Source organism: Ochotona princeps, chromosome 11, assembly GCF_030435755.1.
Source record: "Ochotona princeps isolate mOchPri1 chromosome 11, mOchPri1.hap1, whole genome shotgun sequence".
Taxonomy (NCBI): Eukaryota; Metazoa; Chordata; class Mammalia; order Lagomorpha; family Ochotonidae; genus Ochotona; species Ochotona princeps.
In genome coordinates this window covers 15,095,425-15,123,252 of record NC_080842.1, presented here as the reverse complement: position 1 = coordinate 15,123,252, position 27,828 = coordinate 15,095,425, and the positions used below count along the sequence as shown (strand labels likewise).

The 27,828-nt window shown below is 46.8% G+C and overlaps 1 protein-coding gene and 1 long non-coding RNA gene across 3 annotated transcripts; one reads left to right on the top strand and one right to left on the bottom strand.

The window, feature by feature from the left end:
• Positions 1-1,265: 1,265 nt before the first annotated feature.
• On the bottom strand, positions 1,266-12,314 carry PPP1R3B (protein phosphatase 1 regulatory subunit 3B). 2 transcript variants are annotated; one of them, XM_058669853.1, is made up of 2 exons: positions 12,260-12,314; positions 1,266-4,351 (listed from the first exon to the last, which is right to left on the bottom strand). In XM_058669853.1, the coding sequence occupies exon 2, from the start codon at positions 4,321-4,323 to the stop codon at positions 3,472-3,474; it is 852 nt and encodes a 283-aa protein (XP_058525836.1). In that variant the 5' UTR covers positions 4,324-4,351; positions 12,260-12,314; the 3' UTR covers positions 1,266-3,471. The 2 variants fall into 2 exon arrangements, with proteins under 2 accessions (XP_058525836.1, XP_058525835.1); XM_058669852.1 differs by lacking the exon at positions 12,260-12,314 and adding an exon at positions 11,559-11,697.
• On the top strand, positions 11,795-26,337 carry LOC131481372 (uncharacterized). Its single transcript, XR_009246259.1, has 3 exons — positions 11,795-11,892; positions 24,613-24,710; positions 26,155-26,337. It is a non-coding gene; the product is annotated as an uncharacterized LOC131481372 (long non-coding RNA).
• Positions 26,338-27,828: the final 1,491 nt, after the last annotated feature.

Below are 27,828 nucleotides of genomic sequence, written 5' to 3'. Positions count from 1 at the left end.
TTTTCTACTTTTATTTTTACATGTTTTCGCTTTGGCAATACAAACCAGCCATTCTCTGATACCACACCAAAAACAAAACAAACAAACCCATCCATTCTTGTGATTCTTAAAGTGCATTTCCCCTGGAATTTTGTGTATAAAAATATGTATTTTTAAAACATGCAGAAATGTCTTGACAAGGCACTTGGCAGTGTGCAATGGCGTCTGTTCACAGTGAGGTCCAAGTGAAAGAAGCGACACCGCAGCCTGTGGCTGCACTCCTCCTAGTCCCAGCAGCCAGGAGGAGCTGATAAACAAACTGTGTAAACTTCCAGCCTTACCCACCCGGGGCTACTGCACTTGACAGCTGGCCCGGGAGCCTCTCGCCTGCCACCACCACTCACCCCCACACCCCCCGAACCAGTGGTGGCCCCTTGGGACATCTAGATCAGCTGTCTTTGGATGACTGAGCACTCACATAACTTGCACCCACCAAGGGATCATACCAGAAGAGGCCATCCCATCAGGAACCTCCCAGAACCAAATGTGACCGGGAAGAATTTGTCAAAGTGGAATCCAAAGGAAGACAATCAAACAGGCACTTCTAGGAAAAGGAAAAACACCTTTTTTTTTTTTTTTTGGATGTATAAGCATACCCAGCCCATTTAACATCCAAATGACCACAAGTAATGTTTGTTTGTTTTTTTTAAGCAAATAATACACAAAGATCCCAAACCTACAAAGCATTCCAACAATTAAAAATGTACATCTTTTTACCATTGACCCTGCAGATCTGTGTTAACTGCATGATTTCCTCCCGGTTCCCCTGTAACAATAATAACCCTTTAAACAAAAAACCCTCACTCAACTGCTTCACATGATTTAACAAATTCAGAAAGCTTATCTGTCATCTATCTTTATATAGCCTAGCTTATGTAGTGCGCCAAATGGGCAAGTGCTCCCCTAGGACATTTTGGGAAATAAATATGAGAGGAAAATGGAGTTGCCTCCTCGTTCCTGGACTAATATCCCAGTGATGGGTGGCTGGGGGTGGGGTGGTCTGTGAATAACACAAGGACCAGGAGCCATCCTGGAGAGTGGGCCAATGACAGTCCAGCAAGTCAGGCTGCAGGGATGGAAAGCCAGCTACCTAGTGAAAGCTGTAGGCCCATCTACTCTCAAGGCAGCTCCCAAGGCCATGCAAGACCAGGGCACGAGGGCCCAGTGGAGAGAGATTGCTAGTCCAGGAGGAAGGGAACGGGGGCGTGGGGCATGCGGGAGTGGTGAACAGGAGACAAACGCAAGAGTTTTCAAAGGCTTCTGCCTCTCAGAGCAATAGCCCAGAGCAGGAGGGCTGCCAGGCTGCATAGACCAGAGTCTATTCCCAGGGAGAAGGCTCTCAGCCAGCAGGTGAGGACTTGCCTTTGTGAGTGGGGCACTGTGAGGTGAGCACTCTAGGGGTGCCAGCTGGGGGCTTGCAAGTAAAGCCCCCAGGACAGGAGGAGGGACTTTTAAAGAATGAAAACTTGTTACAGTTAAAACAAAACCTCAGCCACAACACACTAGGAGCCAACACACTCCCCAGATGCCTGGTACTGCTATACAAAGTCACAGAAACCCGAAGTCTTTTCTCATTAGCATGGAATTTGTGGCTGGCTCCAACAGCTGTATCTCTAGATCTAGGCATCTGCAAACTCCCTTCTCTACTCACCTTAGGAAAAACTTCCTGAGAGTGAGGTCAGGCAAAAAGAGAATTAAACATTGAACCATATCCTCCAAACAAACACAAACATTTTTTAAAAAAATCCCAACTCGCTACTAATATTCATGTAAAACCATTTCTAAAATACCCCTAAGTAAAAACCAGTCTTGCCCAAGACCAAAAACAAACAAAAAGAATCACAGGTGTTAGGGGTCCAATGACAATGACCATCATCAGAGTCTCTTACAACAGCATCAGCCAGCCAACATGACTGTAGTTGAGAACAGTTCATCGCCCATAGTTCAGACTGGCAAACATTCAAAATAACTGGAGACCTGGGTGACATCTTCCAACCCGATCCCTTATATCCTCACACATCATAAACAAGAACATCCCAATCAATGTCCCTGGGTGCTTGTGCAGTGTCTTGGGTCTCATCAGTCACAGCCAAAATAAAAACCAGACATCCTCTGAAAGCTTCAAGGACATACTGTATCTGCCAATCAAATATTCCAAACAGTCTAAAAGATGACCGTTCAGGAAAGACGAGCTGACATTCTTCTGTAAGGAACGTGTCGCTTGCAAACCAGCCAAGCAAGTTCAAACAAATCTTGTCACCAGTTGTCCAGTGACTTAGGGTCAAGGTGAGTCCTTAGAAAGAAAGCTCCCCCAAGAGCTGGTGTGATAGCCTAGTGGCTAAATCCTTTACTTGCATCTGCCGGATTCCACATGGGTGTTGGATTGTATCTCAGCTGCCCCACTTCCTATCTGGCTCCTGGGTAGTGGCCAGGGAAAGCAGTGGAGGATGGCCCAAAGCCTTGGGACCTTACTCCCTGGTGGGAGACCTGGAAGTTCCTGGCTTCAGATCAGCTCAGCTCTGGCCCATTGTGGCCACATGGGGAGTGAACCGGCGGGTGGAAAAGCTTTCTCTCTGTATCTCCTGCTTTCGTATATCTGCCTTTTTAATAAAAAATAGAATAAATCTTAAAAAAAGAAAGTTCTCCCAAAAGCCAAAAAAGGAGAAGCAAAAAGTGACTGTCCTGCTTTGCCGTGACCCTGTAATCCGGGAATGCCCCATGGGAGCCAGTTTTACAACGGGTGCACTGCTCTATGTGTTGGGGGGAAAAGACGGATGGCGTGCGGTTAGGAGGAGGGCAGAGGAAATGCCTGCCACAATCACAGGCTAATTGTCTTTTGGATTCTTTCCTGAACACTGGACAAACTGTGGAATGAAATGAAACTGCAGCAAATGAACTTGCACCAGCAGGAACAGATCCTGTCTGTGGCTATGGCTGTGTTAGAAACGTGCACCGTCAGGCTCTGTGGACGAGAGTGCAGAGATAAGGAGTGGGGGGTGTAGACGTGGAATAGCAGCAACATGAAGAAGAGGTCTGGCTGGCAGAGAACTCCCCAGGAGGGGCGTCTGGGAGGGTGCGCTGGGGACCGAGCAATGTTTTGGTGTAGAGGGTTGGGGAGCGACTTGCTACATCCAAGTGGAGAACACAGCCCAGGCTCCTCCGGCCCCGCCAGCCCTGCCTGCAGACCTGGTTCTCGTCTGACTCCTGGCACCAGCCTTGTGGGTGCCACACGGGACCAGCACGCTGTCTTCTCCTCTGGGTGCAAAACCGGTTCCCTGATCTAAACCTGGCTGGAATTGCTAGCTCAAGGAAAAGAGTGAACAGGATCCTTTCTTTGCAAAACCATGCCTAAATGGCAGTTCCACGAGGTTCTTCTCTTGGTCTCTATCTCCCTTCCACCTTGACCACAGCTGGGCTCCATCACCAACACTGTTAGTAGTAGGGTCCTAGCTTTTCGTATCCTAGATAACTAGGCCACTCCGGGAACAGCCCATAGGAACACCGAGGGCTTCCAAACTGGTCAAAAGCTATCCCAAAGTCCGGTCCATTCTGTGGCTCACAGGGTCCCTGAGCAGATTTTAGTTCGGCCCGGATGATCCTATAGTTCTTGCCTTTGTTGCTGTCCCAATATACCTGGCCATTGCACTCGTAGCACACAGCAAACTCCATCCTCTCATAGGACTGGATTTTCTCAGGCAAGCTGATGTCGAAGGAGAAGGTGTCCCTGTCCGAACCGGCGTAGGTGTCCTTGACATAGTGACAGGGGAAGTCTGTGAAGCTCTTCCACGTGTCAAACGTCATCCTGACTTTTACCACCTTCTCGAAGGCGAGGTTCTGCACTTTGACCGTGCCCGCGATGGCTCTGTCCTTCAGCACGCAGTTCTCCAGGCACACCTGGTTGGCCTGGAGTCGGTTTCTAAAGTCGAGGTAATCCGCAGACGGCTGGGTGAAGTCCAACACAAAGCTGTCGCTCTCGGCTGTCGTCAGACTCACGACCTCGTCCAGAAGATCGGCGATGTTAAAGGGAATATCTAAGGGGTCATCAAATTCGGAGAACACTTTAACCATTGTCAGGGCCAACCCTTGCTTGTCCGCGAAGGACACCCGTTTTTTCACCTTCTTCTGCACAGCCGGGGCCACCGTGCCGCTGGCTTCTTTCTTGCTGGCCAGCTGGATGCACGGCCTCAGAGGCTTGCTGGGTTGCGGCGAGATCTTGAAAGCGAAGCGCTCTCGGCGCAAGGAGGGAGCCATGCAGTTGTACCTGTATTCAATGTCCACAGCCATAGCGGGGTTGGCAGCGGAGACCGGAACCCTGGTAAGGGGGGAAAGAAAGGAAACAAGTGAGAGATCAGACAGACGCTTCAACTCATCCTTCCAGCCAAGGCTGGCCCTGATGGGAGGGCCAGGGGAGAGACAGAGGCAGACAAGAGACAGGAGAGAGAGCAGCCCAGTCCTTCACTCCCATATGGTCCAGCACCCACACTGCTTTCAGGGAACATGGAGGGGCTAGGCGAAGTGCAAGGGCAAGACAAACAACAACAAAAGCATGCAACCCACTAGTTTTAAAACTAAATTCCTGGGATTTTCCTATTAGGATTTTTGGAGATCTTACGTATGTTAACATGCCAGAGAAGATCATGTTTGTGGAGCTTTCCAAACTTCCTTGGCTAAAGAATTCCTCTGTGTGTGTGGCATCTATTGCACAAATAGCTCTCCAGGAACAGTCTATTTTTGCACACATGAACTGTCACCCACATGGGATCCTGGTGGCTGTGAGGCGAGGACTTAGCCACCAGGCATCACGCTGGGCCCTCAGCTTGGCTTCTGAGTCTACCTTCTGCCACCTGTAGAAGTAATGGCTCAAATGTTTATTTGAACGTGGGAGAACTGGATCACAATCATGGCTCCTGGCTTTGGGTCTGGCCCAAACCCGGACACTAGGGAACTAATTCACTCTCTCTCATTGTCTTTCAAACAACAACAGCAATAGTAAAAATACATTTTAGTTATTTACTTATGGTGTATAACATGATGTTTTGGGAAAGGTATACATTTTGACCCAGCTAATGAAGGCATTTGACACGCAATTACCTCACCTGTGTGAGCACTTCAAAAAGCTTGCCAAGAGCCTGGCAAGATAGCCTAATGGATAAAGTTCTCGCCTTGCACGTGTGTGTGTGTGTGTGTGTGTGTACGTTTGTGCTTGGCTTCAAGCACTTCATATATGTGGGAAATCACCCCCAGGTCTCTGCCTGCTACCCGGTGGGCATGACCTAGAGCTTATTTGCCCTGGCCTAAGGTGTGACTTCCAACCCTGTATTCAGAACTTGACCTCTGACGTGATTGGAAGGTTAACAAGATTAAGCGCGCTTTTTTATCCAATCACACTTTTCTTAAACCTTTATAAATCTGGAACTTGGACTGAATAAATGGACATCCCTCACCAGCTTGTCCGTGGTGGTTCTTACAGCTGAAGAACACCGTTGTCTCACCCTCAGTGACCTCGTGGCCAGCTGGCAGACCTACACCCTGAGAACTGGCATCTGAACAGGGTCCTCTACATGTATCCATGCTGTCACAGGGTTTCCTGAAGGCTGAGCAGCATCCCGTTCTGTGGGTATACCATGTTTCCCTTATTCGCCTGTTGCTGGATATTTAGGTTGATTTCCTGTCTCAGCTTCTGCGAACAATGCTACAGTAAACTTGGAAGTGAGTGCAGCCATCTCTCTTGGACAGACTGATGTCAAAGACCTTTCCACTCTACCCAGTCCTGGGATTGCTGGATCACATAGTGATTCTATTTTTAAAAATTTTTTAGAACCTTCCATACTGGTTTCCATAATTACCATACTAATTTACATTCCCACAAACAGTTTCTCTTTTTCCACACCCTCATCAACACTTGCTATTGTCCGTCTTCTTGATGATAACCATTTTAACAGGCTGAAGTGACATTGCACTGTGGCTCAGCTCTCGTCTTTGCAGCCATTTGGGGAGTAAATCAGTAGATGGAAGATTCTCTCTCCTCTCTGCAACTCTGCCTTTCAAATAAAAATAAACAAAAATTTTAAACTGGAAAGTCAGATATACAGAGAGGAGGAGAGACAGAGAGGAAGATGTTCCATCCAATGATTCACTCCCCAAGTGGCCGCAATGGCCAGAGCTGCACGAATCCAAAGCCAGTAGGAGCCTGGAGTTTCTTCTGGGTCTCCCGTATGGGTGTAGAATCCCAAGGCATTGGGCTGTATTTGACTGCTTTCCCAAGCCACAGCATGGAGCTAGATGGAAAGCAGGGCAGCCAGGACAGAAACTGGCACCCATATGGGATCCTGGCACCTCAAGGCTGTGACTTTAGCCACTAGGCTACTGTCGGGCCCGAACAAATCTTTCAAAATAATACATAAGGCTGAGAATTTCTCCCCTTCCATAGGTGAAAATATTCTCTATGAAAAACCCCAAATAATATATTTTTCTCAGAGTGAAAACAAAATCAGTAAAACAAACAAAAAAATTAAAGATAAACTGGAAAAATAGTCTACAAGAACCTTAACGAATGGAGCAGGTGCATGCCACAGCTCACCCTCCCCATATCAGAGTCCTAGCTATTCCACTTTCAATCCCAGCTTCCTGCTGATCAACACCCCGGAGGCAGCAGGTCATGGATTAAGTGCCTGGGTCCCTGCTACCCTCATGGGAGGCCCAGGCTGAATTCCAGGCTCCTGGATTCCACCCGGCCCAGACCTGGCTGTTGCAGACAATAGGAGAGCAGTGGATGGACATACTCTCTGTTTCTCTGCCTTTCCAATAAAATGTAAATGAATAAATGAACATTCAAGCAAAAATATGACAGCATAGTGAAACCCTTAATATAAAAAGTTTTTACAAAGCAATAAAAATGTCAAATACTCTACATAGAAATATGAGCAGTCAACATGAATAGAAATATTCAGAAATAAAACTCTGAAAGTGACCCGTAAACCTGGAAATATCTAATTTGGTTATTAAGAAATTCAGAGTAGGAACCATGCCACTTTTTATCTACTGAATCAGGAAATAACTTCAAAATTTAATAGAAATATACTTATTACACGTAACTGGCACAGACTCTCCAAATGTTTTTACTACTTTTTGTCCAATATCACATCTTAAGCAAATATTTTGAAATGCATAGAGATTACCATATTAAAATGTTCAATGCAATATTATATAGAGGGGGGAAAGAGACAATAACCTCACTGACCAAGCACAGATACTTTAAAAAATCAATTGTATTATAGCCAGATACTTTAATTTTATATCATCATTAAAACCATTATTTGGAAAAAGATTTACATGGCAAGAAAAAAATGTAAAACATAGCATTCATGTGAAAAATACAGCAGATAAAACTGTACTAAGACCAGATTTGATGGGAAAAAAATATTACGTAGATGCACAGGAAAAAAAGTAGAGCCACACTGGTCCCCCTTTTGTCCATGGTTCCATTCTTCCTGGTTTCAGTTGTCTGTCATCAACTGCAGCCCCAAAGTACTAAATGGAACATTCAAGAAATGAACAATTTGTAGGTTTCTCTGAGTGGCCAGGAAAAATCTCAGGCTATCCCAAACCTTCCCACCTTGGATGTGCTCATCCCTTTATCTAACATATTAGTCATTTCCCAGCTGTTCCACTTATCAGATTGGTTGTCATGGTATCACACTGCTTGTAGTCAAATAACCCTAGTGCACAAGCCAGAGGCTCTAGGCATTCAGCATGGGGGATGCACTCTGCCTGGCACACTGTGGTAAAGCTGCAACACTTGTGGGTAAAAACCCAGCATCTGTATATTTGGGTGCTACCCATGGTTTCAGGCATCTACTAAAGGTCTTCGGGCATACCCTCCTTACGTCGGAGAATGGTGGCACACTGTAGATCAAACTGTCAGAATAGCCAGCCATGTGACAAGAAGCCAGAAAATGCTTGTTTTCCGGCTGTGTGTGCCCTTACATCTTCTAAGATAACACTGCTTCTATAATCAGGGGGGAGAAAAGATTAAAAAGAACAAACTGGAGGAAAAAATCTCAAATATTTTAAGATGTGCCCAGCATATTCTGAAGCTATGGTTTCATGAAAGCCCAGCACTTCTTAGAATGCTAATCACCAGTTACAAGGGACTAAATTGAAGAAGTTAGCAGTGAAGGGGGGAGGGTGGGGGGAGAATCCCAGATTCTATGTAATTACAACACAATGTAATTAATGAATAAATTTAATAAAAAAAAAAGAAGTTAGCAGTGAAGATTTGGTTAAAAGCTCAAGTTTGAGAATACCGGGACACTCGCAGGCTCTGAGTCTGGAGTGTGGGCCAATCTCCTTGGGCCACCACTGCCACCTCCATGAGGTGACAAGCAAAATGTTACTCAAATTTCAACAAGAGCTGGGAACCACTGATGCAGCCTAATAATCATTTATTTTCAGCCTCTGATTTTGAATAACCAAATATTTAAGGAAAACAAGAAAGGGCAAAAACATACGATCTGATTTTCTTTTCCCAACAAGTGCAATTATGTCCCTAAGAAGTATTTAGCGATGCCCAGTTGAAGAAACATACAAACAAAACAGTAATCTCTGGCCACAATGCAGTTATTTTAAAGGAGACTTGTCTTACTGTTTCTCCTCTGACAAAGTTGATCTGTTTGATATGATCTATTCCCATCCATGCAATTATTCTGGAAAGGAGACTTGTAACTGAATTTGGCAAGCTTCACAGGCATCAGTGGGTTGACGAAAGGGGTTCAATGTCAAATCCCACAAAGTACTGAATTTTAGTTCTTTCTGTCTGTCACAAAAGTTTACATTAGAATCTGTTGGAATTCTAACTATGGCTCTAATTTTAATACAGGCATTTTTGTGTGTGTTGTCTTTAAAATATGGATGAAAACCAACCAACAGACCAAGAGCCCTGCGCCTTGCCCCACAGCGCCTCCTCCTCTATCTACTCTGGCAATCCTGGCTGTGGACCAACGGAGGCGGCGTTCCCCTTGGTGCTTCCTCCTGGTCTGGGTCAGCACAAGGTCAGCCCAAGTTTCTGTCTCTTCAGCAAACCTGCAAACCAGACTCTTAAGGTACTTTCCTGCACACCTTTAAAATAGCATATGTGAAAATAAGATGGGAAAGTCTCGAGATGCAGTGGAAACCATCCTAAAGCAAATATGGTCAACCCAAGAATGGCACACTTGGCAGCCGACTGAAGCCACGCTCCCACCCTCGCATCCCACAGGACATGGAGACCTAGTGAAAGACTTTAGTCAAGTTCACTGGTTGGTCCTAGCTATTTCACCCCCAAGATCCCTTTCCTTACCAAGCCATGAGAACAAGCGGAACTTACAATGCCAAGGTAGATTCTAGTAAGAATCAGAGCTAATTTACATCATTCCACTTGCACTTTAAAGAGCCAAATGGTTTTTGTGACATTCTTCATGAACAGCAAAAAAAGAAGGTTATGAATGTCCCATGAGTTCATCAGGGACACAACTGCCCCAGGGTCATTGCACAAGCAGTGCTGGCACACTTGCTCTGTGTGTCACCACAGTATCGGGTGAGGACCTTAGCCCCTATGGCCTCAGTCTGGGGCATGCCGGGACTGTCAGTCACCTTGCCTGTCCTCATGCTGAACTCTACTGAGCATACCCCAAGGATCAGTGCACCTGGGTGCTGGGTGGTGTGGCACCTTCTGACTGTCTACCCAGGAATACTGCAGGGGACTGTGACAGAGACAACTAACACCCAGAGGGACCCCTTAGTGGCTGAGACCTACAAAGCAATCCTTTTTGTTTATTTATTTTGAGTTCCTAAAAGGCAGGCACCTGGGCAGCTGCTTCAGTTGCAGATGGCATGAAGATGATTGAGTGCCAGTCTGGGCTGGAGACCTCCTCTCCTGACATGTTCTCTGGCTGCTCCATCTCTTTCCCTCTGCCAGGCCTTGGACTAGGAATCACTGCCATTGGTGAGGAGTTGGGGCGGGACAGAGCCTGGAGACCGGCATGTTTGACCCTCAGGGTTGGACTTGACATCTGAACAGCAGTCTCAGGACAGGAACAAGAGAGCACCAGGAGCTGTTTTCTGCTGCACTCACGCTGGGTCCTCAGCCACTGTACTCCCATGGAGACCCCCAGAGGTCAATGTCGCCCCAGGGTAGACTTTGGGGTTCATAGCCTAGACCCTATACATCCTGTGATCATTGGAGAGGCCCATGCTGCTGGTTACCTGTCACAGCCTTCCCAAGGCCTCTGGCCATGGGGGTAGACATCTGGCTGCCTTTTCTTATGGAAACTATAGATCCATACAGAAAGTAACGCTGTGACCATTGCTCGCAATTTGAGGCAGCTGAGGTACAGGCTGCTCCAATCGTGCCTTTAATAGGAAGCAAATATTTCTTGTATTGGGGCCAAGACATTTTGCCTTCCTGTCTCTCTCTCTCTCTCTGTGGTTCTTTTTTGGTAAGAAAAGTCAGATGCCTGAACAACTTTTCTCCAGCAAAAAACACAGAAACATCAGACCACATTAGGAAAGCATCCACAGGCAGGTCATAAGTAAAGACACATAAGCAAAAGGCACTTTTGCTCCCAACTCCCATTTAGTTCTTCCCCAGAGGTCTGGATGATGCAACACACACACACACACACACACACACACACACCGCACATCTTTTCCTTTTGTCTCCAGACTACAGGGGCCCTCACGCCCCAGTCTTCAGCTACTTGTGTGCCTTTATCCCGTCACCATCACACAGAGTGTGGTGCAGGTAAGTTTTTGGGAATGCAGCTGCCTGTCCCAGGTAAGTTAGGAACAGCTCTGGCCATCCAGAAATCGCAAAAAGGGAAGGAGAGAGTCAGCAAGCAAGCACCCTGGGCTCACAATGCCTCCACCCAGCTGTGCAGCCAGGACAAGTCACTCCATGGCTCCCAGATCCCTTTTGGGTTGCCACCCACTGCCTGACAGTCAGTCCTCTTCCTCCTGGCCTCTTCCTAAATTCCTCAACTTGACTTTAAGGTTCAGTCCTCCAGCTGTCTTCACTTCAGCCTTGGCTCCCGCACTTATGCCAAATGAACCACTTCCTTCTCTCCTCCCCCTCCCCCCAGTTCAAGCCCAGCTTCTCCCTGACCCTGTGTCCCCAGGGGGGAGGCTGGCCACACACACACATACCCGCCACCCTGCTTCAACACCTCACCGCAGCTCTTCCTGCCCCTGCGGCCTGTCCTGCCCCGCACGGTTCTCCTCTGCTCCAGGGAACACCGTGCAGACCCTGGCTTCTGCCCTCTCCCGCCCTCCCCGCTCCACTCCCACCGCGCCTGCACCCGCACTTTTCGCAGCGACAGTCACTCCACAGCCCCCTTCCCGGAGTTTCATAGTGGGACCAGGCTGAAGGAATCCCAGAGGCCTCTCTTCAATCCTGCCCCTGCCAAGCCCCTTCAGACCGTCTGGTGGGCTCCATCGGGTCCCCAGCCTATCCCGGCACCTCCTTCAGCTCGCGCTGCACCCACCTTTCGGGCCTCAGAGAAGCCCCCTCCCCAGGTCGCTGGCTGCATCCGAGAGAGTCCCGAGGGAAGTGGCCGCGGTGGCTGCCGCCAGCCACCCGGTACGTGAGCGTTGCTGTGTCCAGGAGGCAGGGCCTGGGCTGGGTTCCCGGAGAAGTGACCGGCAGGGGGAGAGAGAGGACGAGGAGGAGGAGGAACCCAACTTATCTCACCGGGGAGGGGCGGGGCCGGGCGGGGCGGCTGGGGATCCGAGTGGAGCTGCGTGGCGCGGGCCACGAGCACCCCCGAGCGGGCACAGAGCCTATCCCATCGCCCTGGCGACGACCCAAGAGACCGCTAAGTACGATCCCACGAGGGACAAGTGAACCCAAGTTTGGGTACAGGACAGCTTTCTTGCGTATTTCTTACTTTACAGAGAAACTTTGCCGGTGTCCACACCCCTCGGCCCGACTCTGGTACAAGTCCTCCAGCTGAGTTCTGGTCCAGGCTTGAAAGTTGCACGGGGCAAGGGTAACTGTTGCGGTCCCAGCCCTGGGAGCCCCAGGGTCACCCCTTGCAGCGGGACCCGCAGCGCAGTGCAACACGTGTGTCGGGCCGGGCTCCCGGGCTTCGTTCTGGCGCAGAGGTCCCTAACTCTCCTCTTTGAGTCCGGATAGTGTCCCAGCACCCGGGGGGAGGGGCAGGAGGCGGAGGTGGGAGGTTCGTACCTTGACAGCTTCTAAGTCCCCAGGGAAGCCGCCCGGGGCTGGGGGCGGGGGCTGCCGAGCACAGCGGGAGTTGCGGTGCGGAGGCTGGTGTTCAGGTCCTCGCCTTCGGCAGGCAGCCGTCGCTCTCGTGCGCGCGAGTGACTCGGTTCGCCTTCTCTCTCCGGCCGGGTCACCCAGGACTCCCGTTCCTGCAGCTGCGCTGCCCCCATTTAACTTTATGTCACCTCTCGCCACTCGAGGTTCCATTCCAGACCCCCTTTCACGTGAACGCGCCCCGCAGCCAATGGGCGCCCCCGGGACGCGAACCTCTGACCAATAGCCGCAACCTGGGGGGGAAAGCAGCGCTCCGCCACGTGATCGGCAGTGTGCCCGGAGTGATTGGGCTGGAGTCCAGGGGCAGCGAAAGGGGTGATGGGGTGTCCGGGGCCTGACGCCAGGGGAGCAGGGACAGTTTCCCGCATGCGTCTGGTGACAGCGCCAGGACGAGGGCGTCTTGCAAAGTTCCCCTGGCCTGGCCAGTGGTGGCCAAACACTGGCGCTCTGTGCACTTGGCAGGCGCTGCAGTGACACTCCTGCCGCCCCGCCTTCATCAGACACTTTAGCCAGCTCCCAGGTGACATGTGCAGAGCCTGGAGGGGCCCGGAGAAAGATCATCCCGCGAGCTCCCTTCCGTTTCACAGGGACTGCCTCATATCCTCAGGGTGCAAAGCAGGCGCTGGGCCTTGCCTTGTGCCTACAGTGGTCTCAAAGTGTTGCTGGAAACGATGAGGGCAAATTGCATTTAACATGGTCTCAGGGTGGAAAACTGTCACCCATATACCCAGATTACCCTGGGTGCTACTTACAGGGGAGGGGAGCTTCAAAAAGTTGCTGGAAACTACAAGCAAAAGGTTAGTTTCTTTTGCTGCAGAAAGTTTTGAAATCCATGCATAGGAAGAATCTTCCTGAAATTCATATAAATGCATATTTTGAGAAATCTATGCAAGGATTTCATTAAAATTTTTTTTTTTTACTTGAAAGACAGGGAGACAAGAAGAACAATTGGGCATGGAGGTTGGGGGGTGATCTCTAAAAACCCACAGCATGCCTGAGCTAGGTTCAGCCAAAGCCAGGAAGAGCCAGGAACTCCACCCAGATCTCTCCTGTACTTGGTGTCAGGGTCCCAAATACTCGAGCCATCATTTGCTTCCTCCAAGGCACATTAGTAGGAAGCTGTATTGGAAGGGGGAAATAGCCTGTACTGGAACCGAGCATCCCAACACGCAATGCCGGCGTCGCTAGGAGTGACTTAGCCCACTGACACACACTGCTGCTGGTGAGTATGTCCAGAGATGTGACCTGATCTGAATCTGTTACAATAAATACCTGGATCTTGCAGGGTCTTCAGGACCTTTGTAGCACACCATGAGGTCTGCAGAGATGGTCTTGGTAGAATTGGATCTAGAGCTTCTTCCTCTAACAGGATATCCACATGTATTGATCATAGCTGGCTTCCTTTGGGCTAAAGGAAGTTTAGCCCAGTTTCCTAGTTTTGATGGCCTGTACGATAATAGGAAGCCTATTTGAAATTCATGGAATATTGCTAACTTCTGACCATGCCAAGGAAGTATAATGTATAGAGTGAAAGTGTAGAGGGTCTCCACTGTGGCCCCTTAATTAAACTGACTCTGTTGAGACAAGACATTAAAAAATACATCCTATCATCTTCTGTTGCTATCCTCTCATTTAAAGAAAGGGCATGTTCTTTCGTAGTAATGCTAAAAAAATGCAGAATGGGTGATAAGCTCAAAGTCAAGGTCAGTTCTTTCCCTGGAATATCTTTAGTGACATGGGAGTTCCCTCTGTTGAAAATGGCACTAGAGAATGTCTATGGTAAGGAGTACGGAGTGGCTTGCAATTATTAGGAATGTCAGACTAAACCTCTGACCAGTTACAGCAATCCAGCATAAGCTTGCAATGCTGTCAAGAGCTCCCTTCCCCAGGCACAGTCTCCCTGGCTGGAGGACGATGGTTGATCATTAACCCTCTTGCCTTTCTTCTGATGGGCAAGTCTGATAAAGGACCACCTGTGAAATCCGCTACTGGTAGGCGGTTGGCAAATTGAGTTTCTTTGCACTGTTCCCTGTGCCAGCTTTAACCTCCCCGCCCCCTTTCTGTTAGCTGATGAGTAGGCTGAAGATTTATTAAGTCAAGTGCTGGCCAGGTTTCTTGGGTGTAGTGAGCCGGATAGCAAAGTGGGCAAAGATTGAGAGCCAACAGGTCTTGCAAAATGTTTGCAGGCAAAGGGGTGAGCTGCACCAACTTGGGGAAGTATCTGGGACAAGGAAGTACAACTTTACAGCATTAGGGTCTGGGAGCCTCTTTCTTCCATAGATCTAGAAAAGCATGGGTAATAGTTTCCCCTGTGGTTTAGGTGACTATTTCAGACTGAGAGAGTGGATCTAAACTTAGTTGTGGCGCACCACAGTGTTGGTAGTTGTGAGTTGGAGAAGTGCACAGTCTCCTTTGTGATCAGAATAGAGCTGGCGTGTGAGCTCGGGATAAGTGTCACAGAAGGAGACAGAGCAGTCCCCAGCCCAGACCTTCAGAGCTGGCACAGCCCCGCCACCCAATTGCACCTTCCACTGTTATTTTATGACAACACAGAAGGAAAATGAAAATGGAAAACTTGAATCCCTTAATCAATGCACATCAAATTCCTTTTAATAACCTCTGGCACTAAATTTTTGCCTTAATTTCATTTATTAACATTGCTCTCTGTAAGCCAAAGCACTTGGTAGTGGCGAAGCACAGCACATTTTTGTTTTTCTGTAACTTTTTTATGACATCATCAGTGGTAGCACTGTCTTTCCTCCTCACGCTTAGCTTCGTCTGTGACTCCTTTAGTCCCCTTTTGTTCACTCATTCACAACATATTATTGCGTAACTGGCATGAGCGTGGATGCTAATAATGCAGAAATGAATCAGCTATATTCTTCCCAGTGAGACACTCAGACTCATGAATACTGTGTAGAAGATATGGGGCTGTGTGTGTGTGTGTGCTTGGCAGTGGGGATAGATAGAGAGCAGGGAATAGCAGAGACCTGTTGGGGAGAGGAGTTAGAACTGAGAGGGATGGGGGACAGCAGGACAGAAACTGGCACAGGTGCCGCATTCCACATGTTGCTCAAAGAATTTCCACTATGCTGATTAAAACTTAGCCTCCCTTTCTGGTTTAATATTAAACAGTGCTCCTTTTTACACATGTTATAGGCTATGCACTTGTTCTTGCTCACCCAGAGAGTTCTAGAAAATGCTGTTTGACCTTTTCCATTTAGTGTGTTTTAAGGAGTCCATACCAAGCTGGTAAAGTCATCCAAGGTTTTGAAAGACTTTTGAAAAAAAATTTCTAGCATTGCTTTAAAATCTAGTGTTGCTTCCCCTTGAATGCAAATTATTAGAAGATGAATCTCAATAAAAACAACCGACATCAGAAGTCACAACTGAAGAAGAGAACATTCTTCTGTTTGATCAGAATAGAAACTGAGAAAGACAGCTTGCAAACTGCCTAAGTCAATTTATATTTAGCTGGTGGGGTTGTTTGCACCTGTCAGGGTGGCAGACGTTTTCTGGGCGCATTATGTTACCTGAGGCCCTCTGTGTCTCTCAGATATGACTGACATTGGTCTGCAATGTTTATGGGAACATTGTTCATGTTTATGGGAACAGGCAGAGGACGGCTCGTCTCTGTGTTGGATGTGTCCTTGGTATGTCCGGAGACCCCTCCCTGTCTAAGTTCCTAGAGCCCATTGGGAATTTTTCTCATTGTTGAGGGCTTTCGAGTTGCTGGGTGAGGTTGAAGTAGAAAATACTTTTTAGAAATTACAGGATTTGGGCTGTTGTTGTGGTACAGTGAGTTCATTCACGGCCTGTGACGTTGGCATCTCATATGGGTGCTGGTTTGTGTCCTTGCTGCTCCCTTCCAATTCAGCTCCCTTCCTGCTAATAACCTGGGAAAGGGGCCTGGATATTTGGGCTCCTGCATGCACATGGAGGACCCCCATGAAGCTCTTGGCTCAACACTGGCCAGCATGTCCATCTGCAGAGTGAACTAATGGATGGAAGATTTCTCTGTTTCTATTCTTCTCCCTCTCTCTGTGACTCAAAATCAAGAGAAAAAAAAAAAACCTCTGTAAGCAAATTACAAGACCACAAAACTGCTTTTACAATATGCAAGGGCTCTAAATCAATCTGCTGCCGTTTCTTTAGTTAGTACTTTTTATTTTTTTAGGCTCATAAAACTAAGTACAAGGTTACAGTGAAACGTATGGAAAAATACAATGGTGAAAGTATCACCTAGTAATAACTGCAAATATTCACTGGCATTGCAGTATTTATAAAATGTGTCAACATTATATTATTAGGATTATATTTATAATCAATAGTTGAAATTATTTTTCCGTTTTATTTGAAAGGCAGGTGAGGAAGAGAGATATCTTCTATCTACAGGTTCACTTAGATGTCTTCAGTGGCAACAGCTGGGCCAAGTCACAGCCAGGAATCTGCAACACAATCTGGATCTGCCAGTAGATGCTGGGAACCCGGGTACTGGACCCAACCCTTGCTGCCTCCCATGCTGTGCATTAGCAGGAAGTTGGAATCAGAAGGGGAGCTGAGGCTCAGCGCAATCACCTTGCTGTATGATGTAAGCTGAACACTTGCCTGAAATATTTTACTTTTTATTCATGAGTACTTCTCATTTTGAGTGAAATAGTATTGCATTTTTTGACATATGCTTTTAAACAATTGCATGTATTCTTTAATATCGAGACACCATACTTTAACTCTTATCATAGGATATTTAAGTCTCCCCCCACAATTTTCTAGCATACTTTGATAAGCATCTTCATTTAATCTTTGACCACATTCCTGATTATTCTATACAACCCAGTTCCCCATAAAGTGTAGCTATTCCTCCAACTAGATTCCAATTGCCAAGTTGTTTTTAGAAATGCTAGTGCTGTTTTGTTGGTTTTTTCTTTTTTCATTCATGCTGCTGGGAACATTTAAGTAAAATAATCCCATTGAAGTGTTGTTTGTGGATCTGGGCAAACAGTACCTCATTTTACAGAAAAACCAAATAAGGATTTTTTTTTTCTCTGATGAATTGTATACTCTGTTTCCAAGTGAAAATAGCTATACATCTCATCTTTTGTTTTAGCATTGACTCTCAAAGTACACAGCTAATTTATTATGAATGGAAACTTCATCACCCGTCTGGTTGACTTAAATGGTATTAAGTGGTGGCTGGCCATGGGGAAGGTGGAGAGAATGGGAAGAAGGGACCGTGGTCATGCCACCGACCTGCAAAGCACTGGGCAGGACCCAGTCCCTGTTTCCACTGATAGCTCCTTGGTGCTCTGTTCACGACTGGTATGGTCATAGATCATATCTAAACCCATAACTCTCCTTTGCTACAATGTACAGCAAAGCTACATCCAGCCTTGTGTGACAAGTGGCATGCATTTTCGGGCAGGAGAAAAATGCCAAGCTGCTGTTGAGCTTGTGGCAGATCCTGTGGCCACCGCAAGTCTTGTACCTTGAGTCTGGGACATTTCTGTCGCATGTCTCTGGAGTCAAATGACTGGGCTGTGGTAAGCATTTTGGGTTTTGTTTAAGCAATTGTGTTTCGGCTGGTCCAATTAGGATTGTATTCTTAGGAATAGGCAATGAAATATATCTGTATTAAGAAAGCAGTGACTCACTGAGGCATCAGAGGGGGAAAAAATCAAATGAAGTCTTTTTTATGTAACAATTCCTAAACAGACACCACTGTGTTTGTCTAGAGGGAGCCTTCTAGTTTCTCTCCCTCGTCTTTTTTTTTTTTTTTAATTTCAAGTGAGAAGCAAACTGGCTTCAAGGCTTGCTTCGTGAGAATTTGATAGCCTCTAGAGAGCTGGGCCTTAAAGGCAGCATTCTTCCTTCTCCGAGCTCGTGCCCTGAAGATTTCTCCACTCAGAGCCAAAGGCTGTTTTGGAACTAGAAGTGGAGAACTAAAATCAGGACGTCACACTTGCAAGAATATTTCTCCCCTGTTGTTGGTCCCACCCTGTTTCCCCAGGAGGCATAGTCGAATAAGGTTATTTCATTTCCTGTGCAATGAAGTGCAGAGGACAATAGTGCATTTGTTCTGGAGTCTCCTTTACCCAACTGGTTATAATTTGTTATAACAATTATACTTCACCCAAATCAGCAGCCTGGTAACTGGCTGGTAGTATGAGTCTGACTTGGTAAAGAGCCAGTCCTGTGAAATACACAAGCATAAACTTTACCATTGTTTCTACACAAACCATGGAGATTGGTACACCGATGTTTGAGCCCTTGGCAAAGTTATGTGGCATCATTCCCATGTTCTTCTGATCACTCTATGATCATCTTCAAATACAAACCCCCCTCTGCGGAGGGTCTTTTGCCTATACTTCTTTTCAACATTTCATTGCTCTAAGAAGGGCAGGAACTTTCTTCCCTTACTTTTTTCCTTTTCCTACTTTTTCTTATTGCTCTTTAGTTTATAAAATCTAGAAACTTCTCTCATGATGAGTAAACAGGGAATCTTCTTTCTTACACTCTCTTTTTTTCTCTGTTTAAAGATTTATTTTATTTTTATTGGAAAGGTGGATTTACAGAGAGAAGGTGAGACAGAAAGAAAGATCTTCTGTCTGCTGGTCAACTCTTCCAGTGACCACAACAGCCAGAGCTGAGCCGATCCGAAGCTAGGAGCCCAGAGCCTCTTCTGGGTCTCCCACATTGGTGCAGGGTCCCAAGGCTTTGGGCCATCCTAGACAGTTTTCCAAGGCCACAAGCAAGGAGCTGAATGGGAAGTGGAGCATCAGTGCCTGTATGGGATCCCAATAGTGCAAGGCAAGGATTTAGACACTTAGCCATCACGCTGGGCCCACACTCTATCCTTTTAACTCAGCATTTTTCATCAACTTTCAGAAACAGTCCTAAGCCATGATGTATAAGTAGAGAAAAATCTGCTTCAAAATAGAAGAAGCCTCTGGCTTAAGTTTGTGATAAAATTCCTAGGAGCACAGATACCAAGATGTACTCATCACCTTCATCCCCTAGAAATGATGCAGCCTAGTGATGAAGAGCTTGACCACGTGGTCATCCTGAACGACAACTCTGACTCTGCTATGACAAGCTGTGGTCCACAGGAAAATTACTTACCAGCTTGTACCTCTGTTTCCTGACCTGTAAAATGGGAATACTCATGCTTGTGTGGTAGGCTTCAAGTGGGGGTTTTTTGGACACTGTGTACAAACAACCTGACTCATGCCACAAAACTCACGTGTTACAAAAATTCTGGATCTGAATGATCACTTATCAAGCTTCTCATCAACTGGCTTATGCTCTGTAAGAACTGGAAGCAGGCCTTTTGCCCTTAGACTCTGCGCTCACTGCCCTTAAGGCTGCTTTTTCTGCAGCTCATTTTCTCTGTGTTGGGCGGGGGGAGCTTGAGCTGCACCCTGCCCCCGAGCCCTTATCTATTGAAGCTCCTTCCAGCAGGTTGCGGTTGCACTTGCACAGGTGTCAGCTTCTTCCACGTGTGGGAATGTCACAGAGACCTGGGATTCACCTCCTGTTAGGACTGGATTTTTCTGCAAACTCACAAAAGCATGAGGCTCTGGCCCTTTCTACTTGATTGGACAGATCCAGAATCTTCCTACAATGAACCAGAATTCTCAAAGGCGTGCATTGGCAGTAATTTCTTCAGAGGCTCTGAAGGAGGAAACAGCTGCTAGCACCTCCATGGGTTAAGAGAACCAAGATCTTTGGCCCAGCATGGTAGTTCAGTGGGTAAAGCCTCAGTACACACATGCTGGGATCCCATATGGGTGGTGGTTCATGTCCCAGCTACTCCACTTCCCATTCAGCTCCCTGCTTGTGGCCTGGAAAAGCGGTTGAGGACAGCCCAAAGCCTTGGGATCCTGCACCCGCGTGGGAGGCCCGGAAGAAGCTCCTGGCTCCAGCTCAGCTCAGCTCTGGCCATTGTGGCCACTTGGGTAATGAATTAATGAATGGAAGATTTTTCTCTCTGTCTCACCTTTTCTCTGTAAATCTGCCTTTCCAAGAATAAATGATAAATAAATAAATAAATCTTTTTTAAAAAGAAAAGAACCAAGATGTCATGCCTAACAAAGCCATGCCTTTCTCTCCACTGTAAGGGCTAGAGGTATGTGAGAATAAAGCATGCATTTGCAAACTGCCAAGCATATGATAAATATCCAAGGGCATTGTTGGCTTCCCAAAAATCCTTTTAACTAAGAGTATAGGAACAGAACTTCAACTAGGATATAGTTCATGGAAAGAAGACGGGGATGGGGTGGATGCTATGGCATTGCAGGTTAAAGCATGACTTGTGGTACCTACCTCTCACATTAGAGTGCTGGTTCCTGTGCATCTGACCCCAAAACTAACACACCTGGGAAGGCAGCAGATGATGGCCCAAGTCCTTGGGTTCCTGCTACCAGCAGGAGACTTGGACAGAGTTCCTGGCTCTTGGCTTTGGTCTTGCCCAGCTGCGGTTGTTGAAGGCATCTCTTTCCAGCGCTTCCTCCTGCTGTTAGGTGCATTTCAAATAAATCAATCTTTAAAGAAAGAAGAAGAGAACGCTAATTGTGCAGATCTGAAGGAGGAGGAAAGTCATGTGAAATGACAGAAAAAAGTTTTTAAATATCTTTGATTGTAAGAAGATAACCTCTAAATTACAGAAACCACACATGGAGAAGAAACTGTGAAGAAAAGTTATGAAGATGAGATGTAGAGTGATGAAGTTAAAAAACCCCAAAGTGTTAAAATCCCTTGTGAAGGTAGAGATAAACAAATTGCCAGTATAGAAAATGGATTCATTAACTTGGAGGTCAATGTCTAGAAGTCTACCAGGATATACAGGACACAACAACCAGCATCAAATAGTTACTGAGCGAAAGGATAGATACTCACAAAAGAAAGGACAATCCAATTATAGTGAAGTCAAAGATAGAAACAAGTGATGGCGACCTTATTGGAGAAAACATTTCCAAGGGAAAAGAGACCAGAGTACCAATGCAGATGGAATGACATCATGTATTATAGATTTGAACAAATAAACAAACAAACAAATGAACAAAAACTAACCATTTTTCTGAGTTACAAAGATGAAAAAAAGGTACTGTAAGAATATAAGCAAAAAATCACCATCCTCCAGCCCAAGCAAGTTATTGATGGAGCAACAAACATCAGACCAACTTCTCATGGCTTCATAGCACTACACAAAACAATTTCAGCCAAGTTGATTTTTGTGTAAGACACTCACAAAAGAATTTCAGTCAAGTTGATTTTTATGTCCCAACACTTCCCAGGGTTTCTTTTTTCCTACCCTTTTTACTTTATTTCCCCATACATTGCAAAATACAGCAATGAGACCGATTAGCGCTCAAAAAATTATCTACTAGGCCTGACCCACTGGGATCGCTTGGTCCCCTGATGGAGTGCCATGGTTCCATGCTAGAGCCTATCTTGTGGTACACCATGGCTCTGTGTGTGTCCACCATGGTGAGTGAAGGCTTCCCTGGTCAGGCAACAGGAATGTTGGTTGTTGTTGTTGTTTTGTTTTTTAAGGTTGATTTGTTTTTATTGGAAAGGCTGATTTGCAGAGAGAAGGAGAGACAAAGGTCTTCCATCTGCTGGTTCACTCCTCAAGTGACTGTGACGGCCTCAGCTGAGCCGGTCTGAAGCCAGGAACCAGGAGCTTCTTCTAGTTCTCCCACGTGGGTGCAGGGTCCCAAGGCTTTGGGCCATCTTCGACTGTTTTTCCAGGCCACAAGCAAGGAGCTGGATTGGAAGTGGAGCAGCCATAACATAAACTTGCACCTATATGGGATCCCAGCTTGTGCAAAGCAAGGATTTAGCTACTGAGCCATTGTGCCAGCCCAGCAGCAGGAGTGTTAATCGCTGGGGGAAAGAGGCCTCCCTCCTCTTGGCTCCTTATGCCTCATCTCTCCTCCTGGGGTGGTCCTATCATTTACTTTGCTAGGGAGCATTGAAATTTTGTGGGCGTAGTGTTTGCTCAGGTGGAGGAGCTCCACAGACTAAACCTCTGCTCCCTTCGTTTCGCTCCAAATGGCAAGGCTCTAGTTCATAAATCATCCTGAAAGATCATAGTTTATGGAAGTTAGAAGGATCCAATGGCTTCTTGTCTAGCATCCTGCTTATACGTAATGACACTGAGATGCATAGGGGTGCTGCTCCTTGTTTATTTTTTAAAATAATTGCTTAATGGAAAAAATTAGCAGACATTAAAAATGGTACATGTTTATGGGGTACTGTGTGATGTTTCCTTGCATGTATACATGATGTAATGTCCAAAAGTGCAAATAAATGTATCCTTTCAAGTACTTAACATTTCTTTTTAGTGAAAACTTTCCAAGATCTTACCATCTAAACCTTTCAAAAACACGGAGAAATATACAGAAAACTAACATTATATTTCATCCTATTCTGCAACAAATCTCCAGAACATCTTTCTCTTACCGAAATAAAGGCTAGTACCTGTCAGTCAACATTTACTCAGTCCTCTCTCCCCATTTCTCTCCACCCCAGCCTCTGGTAATGATGATTACATTCTTAGCTTTCATGAGATGAACTGTTTTTCCTTAAGGTTTCACATATGAACTCATGCCTCTTTTTGTGCTTGGTTAATTTCATTTAACCGAGTGGAATCCAGATGTTGCATGTGACAGGATTGCATCCTCTTCACAGTTGAGTAGTATTCTAGTGTGTGTATACACTGATTGCCTTTATCCATTCATGTATGAGTAGGTGCTTGGGCTTGTTTCTGTTTCTTGTTATTGTGACTTGTACTGCAATATGCACAGGTGTGCAGATGTCTGTTTGAGAGGCGGGTGTCATTTCCCTTAGTTACATACCTGAGAAAGTTATAGTTTTTTGAGGCACCCCCATGCTGTTTTCTACAATGAATATATAAATTTCTATTCCACCAACTGAATGTAAAAGATTTCCTGTCTCCACATCCTCACCAACAAGAAGCTGTGTTTTGTCTTTTTGGGAATAATCAGTCTGATTGGAGTGAGGTGATACTTCGCAGTATTTGTTTGTTTGAAGAATGTGGCTCTCTCTCTTGTTAAAGATTAATTTATTTTTTTGTTTTCATTTGAAAGGCTGATTTTATAGAGAGAAGGAGAGACAAAAAGAGAGAGATGTCTTCCACCTGCTGGTTCATTCTCTAAATGGCCACAATGGTTGGAAGTGAGCCAATCTAAAGCCAGTAGCCAGGAGCTTCTTCCAGGTCTCCCATGAGGATGTAGAGGCCCCAAGAACTTGAGCCATTGTCAGCTGCTTTCCCAGGCCATAAGCATGGAGCTGGACCAAAAGTGGAGCAGCTGGAACACAAACCGGTACCCACAGCGGATGCTGTTACTGTAGGCAGAGTATTAGCCTGCTACACCACTGTGTAGGCTCCCTCGTCTCCCTCTTTGTGGTTTTGATTTTAGTGTTTTTGTTTTGTTTCATTTTCTCATGAGAATCTAAGATTTTATTACAGTCATCAAGAGTCCAAATTGAGGCACTGTTGACTATCCACATATACTCTCATGGCTACAAACATTTAATCAGATTTAATAGGATACCAATAGTTTCCTACATAGCAATTAATAAAAGTGTTGCTGGTGGAATTTTTCTATTATATGGTAACACACATATATATTCTCCTTAAGCAAAGTAGAAACTTCAGCTACACACTTATATGAAGTGAAAATTTTAGTATTATCTGGTGTTCTGTCAGAAACTGCCCACTTGTGGAACAGCCACAGGAGTTCAATGGCTACGCCCTACACAACTCATATGGTCTATATATGCTCCACCCTTCAGATAAATTTAACTGGAAATACACACAAAAATGATCAGTCATGAGTTTTTACTGGACTCTACCTACAAAAATACAAGGCGCAAGGATGGACGTTTCAGGGTGCTTATTTAAGCTCACTCGGATGTCCTCACCTTGAATCAGAGCATCTGGAATAGAATCTCGCCTCTGCTTCTTGTTCAGGTTCTTGACAATGCTCCTGGGAGGCAGTAGGTGATGGCTAAAGCACTTGAATTCCTGTCACCCACCTGATGATAGTGTTGCCAAGACTTTGTCAGGTACCTGTTGGCCACATGTCTTCTTTTGAGAACTGTCTGTGCAGTGTCCCACCCAGGTCACACACTGGCCGCTGCAAGTCACAAACAAAGCTGGAGCTGTGACCACCAAGGAGGAGTGCCCTCTGCCCAGCTTCTCGAGTTTTTTTTTTTTTTTTTATGCTTTGCAGGCCCAGGTTATCAATAAGATGCCTGTTTATACCAGGCTCTTGGTATGCTTTATAACCATATCCTGAGAAGTACATATTTTGCTAACTTTTGTGTACAGGTAAGAAAATGGATTCTCCGAGAAGTCAGTTCACTTGCCCAAGATCACACAGCAGTCAACAGCAGAGTCCTGACTCTAAGTTAAGCCTGACCCCAGAGTGCAGGCTGTTCCCCTCACACCAGGCCCGTAGCTCCCAGCGATGGGAGAAGAGAAATATTAATAGTGCTGCCTTGGGGACTCCTTATTGTGAGTCATTGGGCTGCTAAACTGAATTTGAGGGCCTTCAAGGGGCCCGGCAGGGTAAACTGTGGATTTTGCAAACACGATCCTTAATTTAATTTTATAGACAGGACAAGTGCCTCATTCACAGGAGGCAGCTGGGAACTGGTGATTAGGTTACTGGTGGCTGCTGCTCTGGCCGGAGGGAGGAGGAGGAGAAGGAAGAAGAGGAGGAGGAGGTAGAGGCCTCCCAGGATGCTGCTGTGGACTGAGCAGGAAGGAAGTTTGGAGAGTTGCAGAAGGAAACCCAAGGGCAGGCCACAGGGGAGATAGATGAGGATGCTGGGGGAGGCAGGTGTGGGCGGGGTGAAAGGGAAAGACCCCTCAATGGAGGAACAGATGCCAAATATCTGTTTCCAGCAGGAAGCCAGGCCTGGAAAACATTCCTCTCTATCTCAGACAAGTCTCAGGTATGCTGTTTGCCCTGGGACAGCATGACAGGAAGCTGGCTAAACAAGCTTGTTATAATCGAGCGTGGGCAGCAAATCCAAACAGTAAACCTTGAAGAAAAGAAAAAGAGAGAGAGACATATTTTGAGAATACGTGTTTGGGCATTTCTTTGGGAAAGTTGTCCAGGGCAAAATACAAGGGAATTTGAGAAGGTTTATGGAAAATGTCATTGCATCACAAGCTTATCTGAGTGCAACTGAATGTTGGTATTGATGCATAGCTTTTCCATCATGAGGATTTTGGAAGATCTCTTAATTTGAAGCCAGAACAGCCAGAAACTGCTGGTTTTCTTTGACTCTGTGGATGAGCTGGGACCCAGAGCTATGTCGTGCGGATCAAGTCTCACTTGGTTGCTGGTTTGTGGGGAGGGAGAAGAGGCTTCATGCTGAGTGGACCCCTTGCTGTCATGGAGCTATTTGTTCCCTGGTGAATGCCACAAGGCAACAGGAGAGGGGGAGCTCTGGACAAGAGGCAGAGATTGGCCAAAGGGTCATCTTGGGTATGGATTGGAGCTCCACAGGCAGCCTTCTCTGCAGGGCGATCATCCTGATTGCAAGGTGGTCCTGCCAAAGCAAAGCTCAACTTTCATTTTTCAGGTGCACCCATTTAAAACACGACTCCTGGTCATTGCCATCTGGCATGTTTTGGAGTTCAAGATTCTGTTGCAGAGCAAGTTATGAGAATTTCAAGGCTCCCAATATGAGTGCAAAGTCAGCAGTTTAGGGTTATTGGGATTTTGAAAAACAAAAGCATGTTTTTTGTTTTTGTTTTTCAGTTGATGGCAGAGCAGTGACATGGAAGGCCCTAGGAACATATGGCTGACTGCTAGAAGGAAAGCCACCTCACCTTCTCCCAGGAGATTATGACATGGGCTGGGACCAACACGCACCCACCCCCAAACCTTGGGACCAACATTGTGATGCAGCAGGCTGCGTCTGTAGCCCTGGCATCCCACGCAGGCACTATCCGAGTCCTAGCTACTCCAGTTCCAAGTCAGCTCCCTAATAATGCATCTACAAAAAGCAGCAGTGGAAAGATCAAGTGCTTGGATCCTTGCACTGACGCGGGAGACTTGGAAGAAGCTCCTGGCTTTGGACTGGCCCAGGTGTTGCAGTCATTTGGGAGTGAACCAGTGAACGAAAATCTGCGCTTTGAATAAATTAGCTCAGTCAAACCCACCATCCTGCCCACACCCATTCCAGCTCTTACCATTGGGTGCTACAGCCCATCCATGCCTGGTCCATACCCAGCCACAGCTCTTACATGGTTCAATAGGTGCAGAGACTTAACCCGCCTTGTCCTATACCAACTGTGGCTTTGGTGAGCACCACTAGGTGTTGGAACCTAGTGCAGTCTGTCACACCCCAGACCCAGTCCACACCCATGCCGAGGGATACTGCCATTCCAGCCCAGATTACTACCCCAGTCCAGCTCTTGTGCTTAACAGTGGGAACCATGGCCCATTGGGGGTTTCCCCTAGTTCCACGACTAGGCCTGTTCCCAGCCATATATCTTGCACATGCCAGTGGTTGCTCCCACCCAGCCTGATGTAACCCATCACCCAGCTTGGCCTTTACCAGCAGATGCTGCAGCCTGGTCTGGCTTGACCTGCCCACCATCCTAACTCTCACTGGTGGGTGCTTCAGCCTCACTCTGCCCAGTATTCCCCCATCCTTGGCTTTCATATCAACCAGTAGGTGTGATAGACTAGCCTAGCTCAGCATGGCCTGCACCCCATCTTGGGTCCCACCCAGGCCAGTGTGCTATGGGTTTTGCTTGGCCTTGCCTGGTCCCCCTCCCCCACCTAGATCCAACCCACACACGTGCTGACAAGTGAAGCAGCCCTGCTCAGCCTGACCAATACCCAGCCCTGACTCACGTGTTTACCAGCAGGAGCTATAGTTCACCAGGGCAGTTCCCCGAGTTTCCCCACCAGGCCCATTTCCAAACCCAGATCCCACGCATGCCAGTGTCAGCTTTTGTGCATATTGGTGGATGCTGCGACTTGGCCCAACCCATACCCAAATCCTTAGGTATGCCTGTGGGTACTACAGCCTGGATTAGCCTGACCTGTTCCCAGCCTCAGTACTCATGAGTGTTGGTGAGTTCCATGGGTCATGCCTAGCTCAGTCAGTCATCATCCTAGCCCTTGAGTAAACTAGCTGGTATGCCAGTCCCACACAGAATCTGCTCCCAGGCCCAGTTCTCTCACATGCTGCTTAGTGTAATGGCCCAGTCTAACATGGTCAACCCCTGCACCAACACTCACTAGTGGGTACTGTGATTGAACCTTGCCAGGCAGGCCCCCTAGCCATGACTTTTGAGTGTGCCAATAGGCAGTGATTGAGGCCAACAAGCTCAACTCAGGTCTCCCATGTAGATAGGTGTATTGGCTTGGCTCTGAAAGTTCCTCCAGTTTTCCTCCCCAGCCTTAGCCTCCTTATTTATC

Coding starts and splice junctions, on each gene's coding strand:
- PPP1R3B (XM_058669853.1), bottom strand. CDS start 4,323: ATGGCTGTGGACATTGAATACAGGTACAACTGCATGGCTCCCTCCTTG.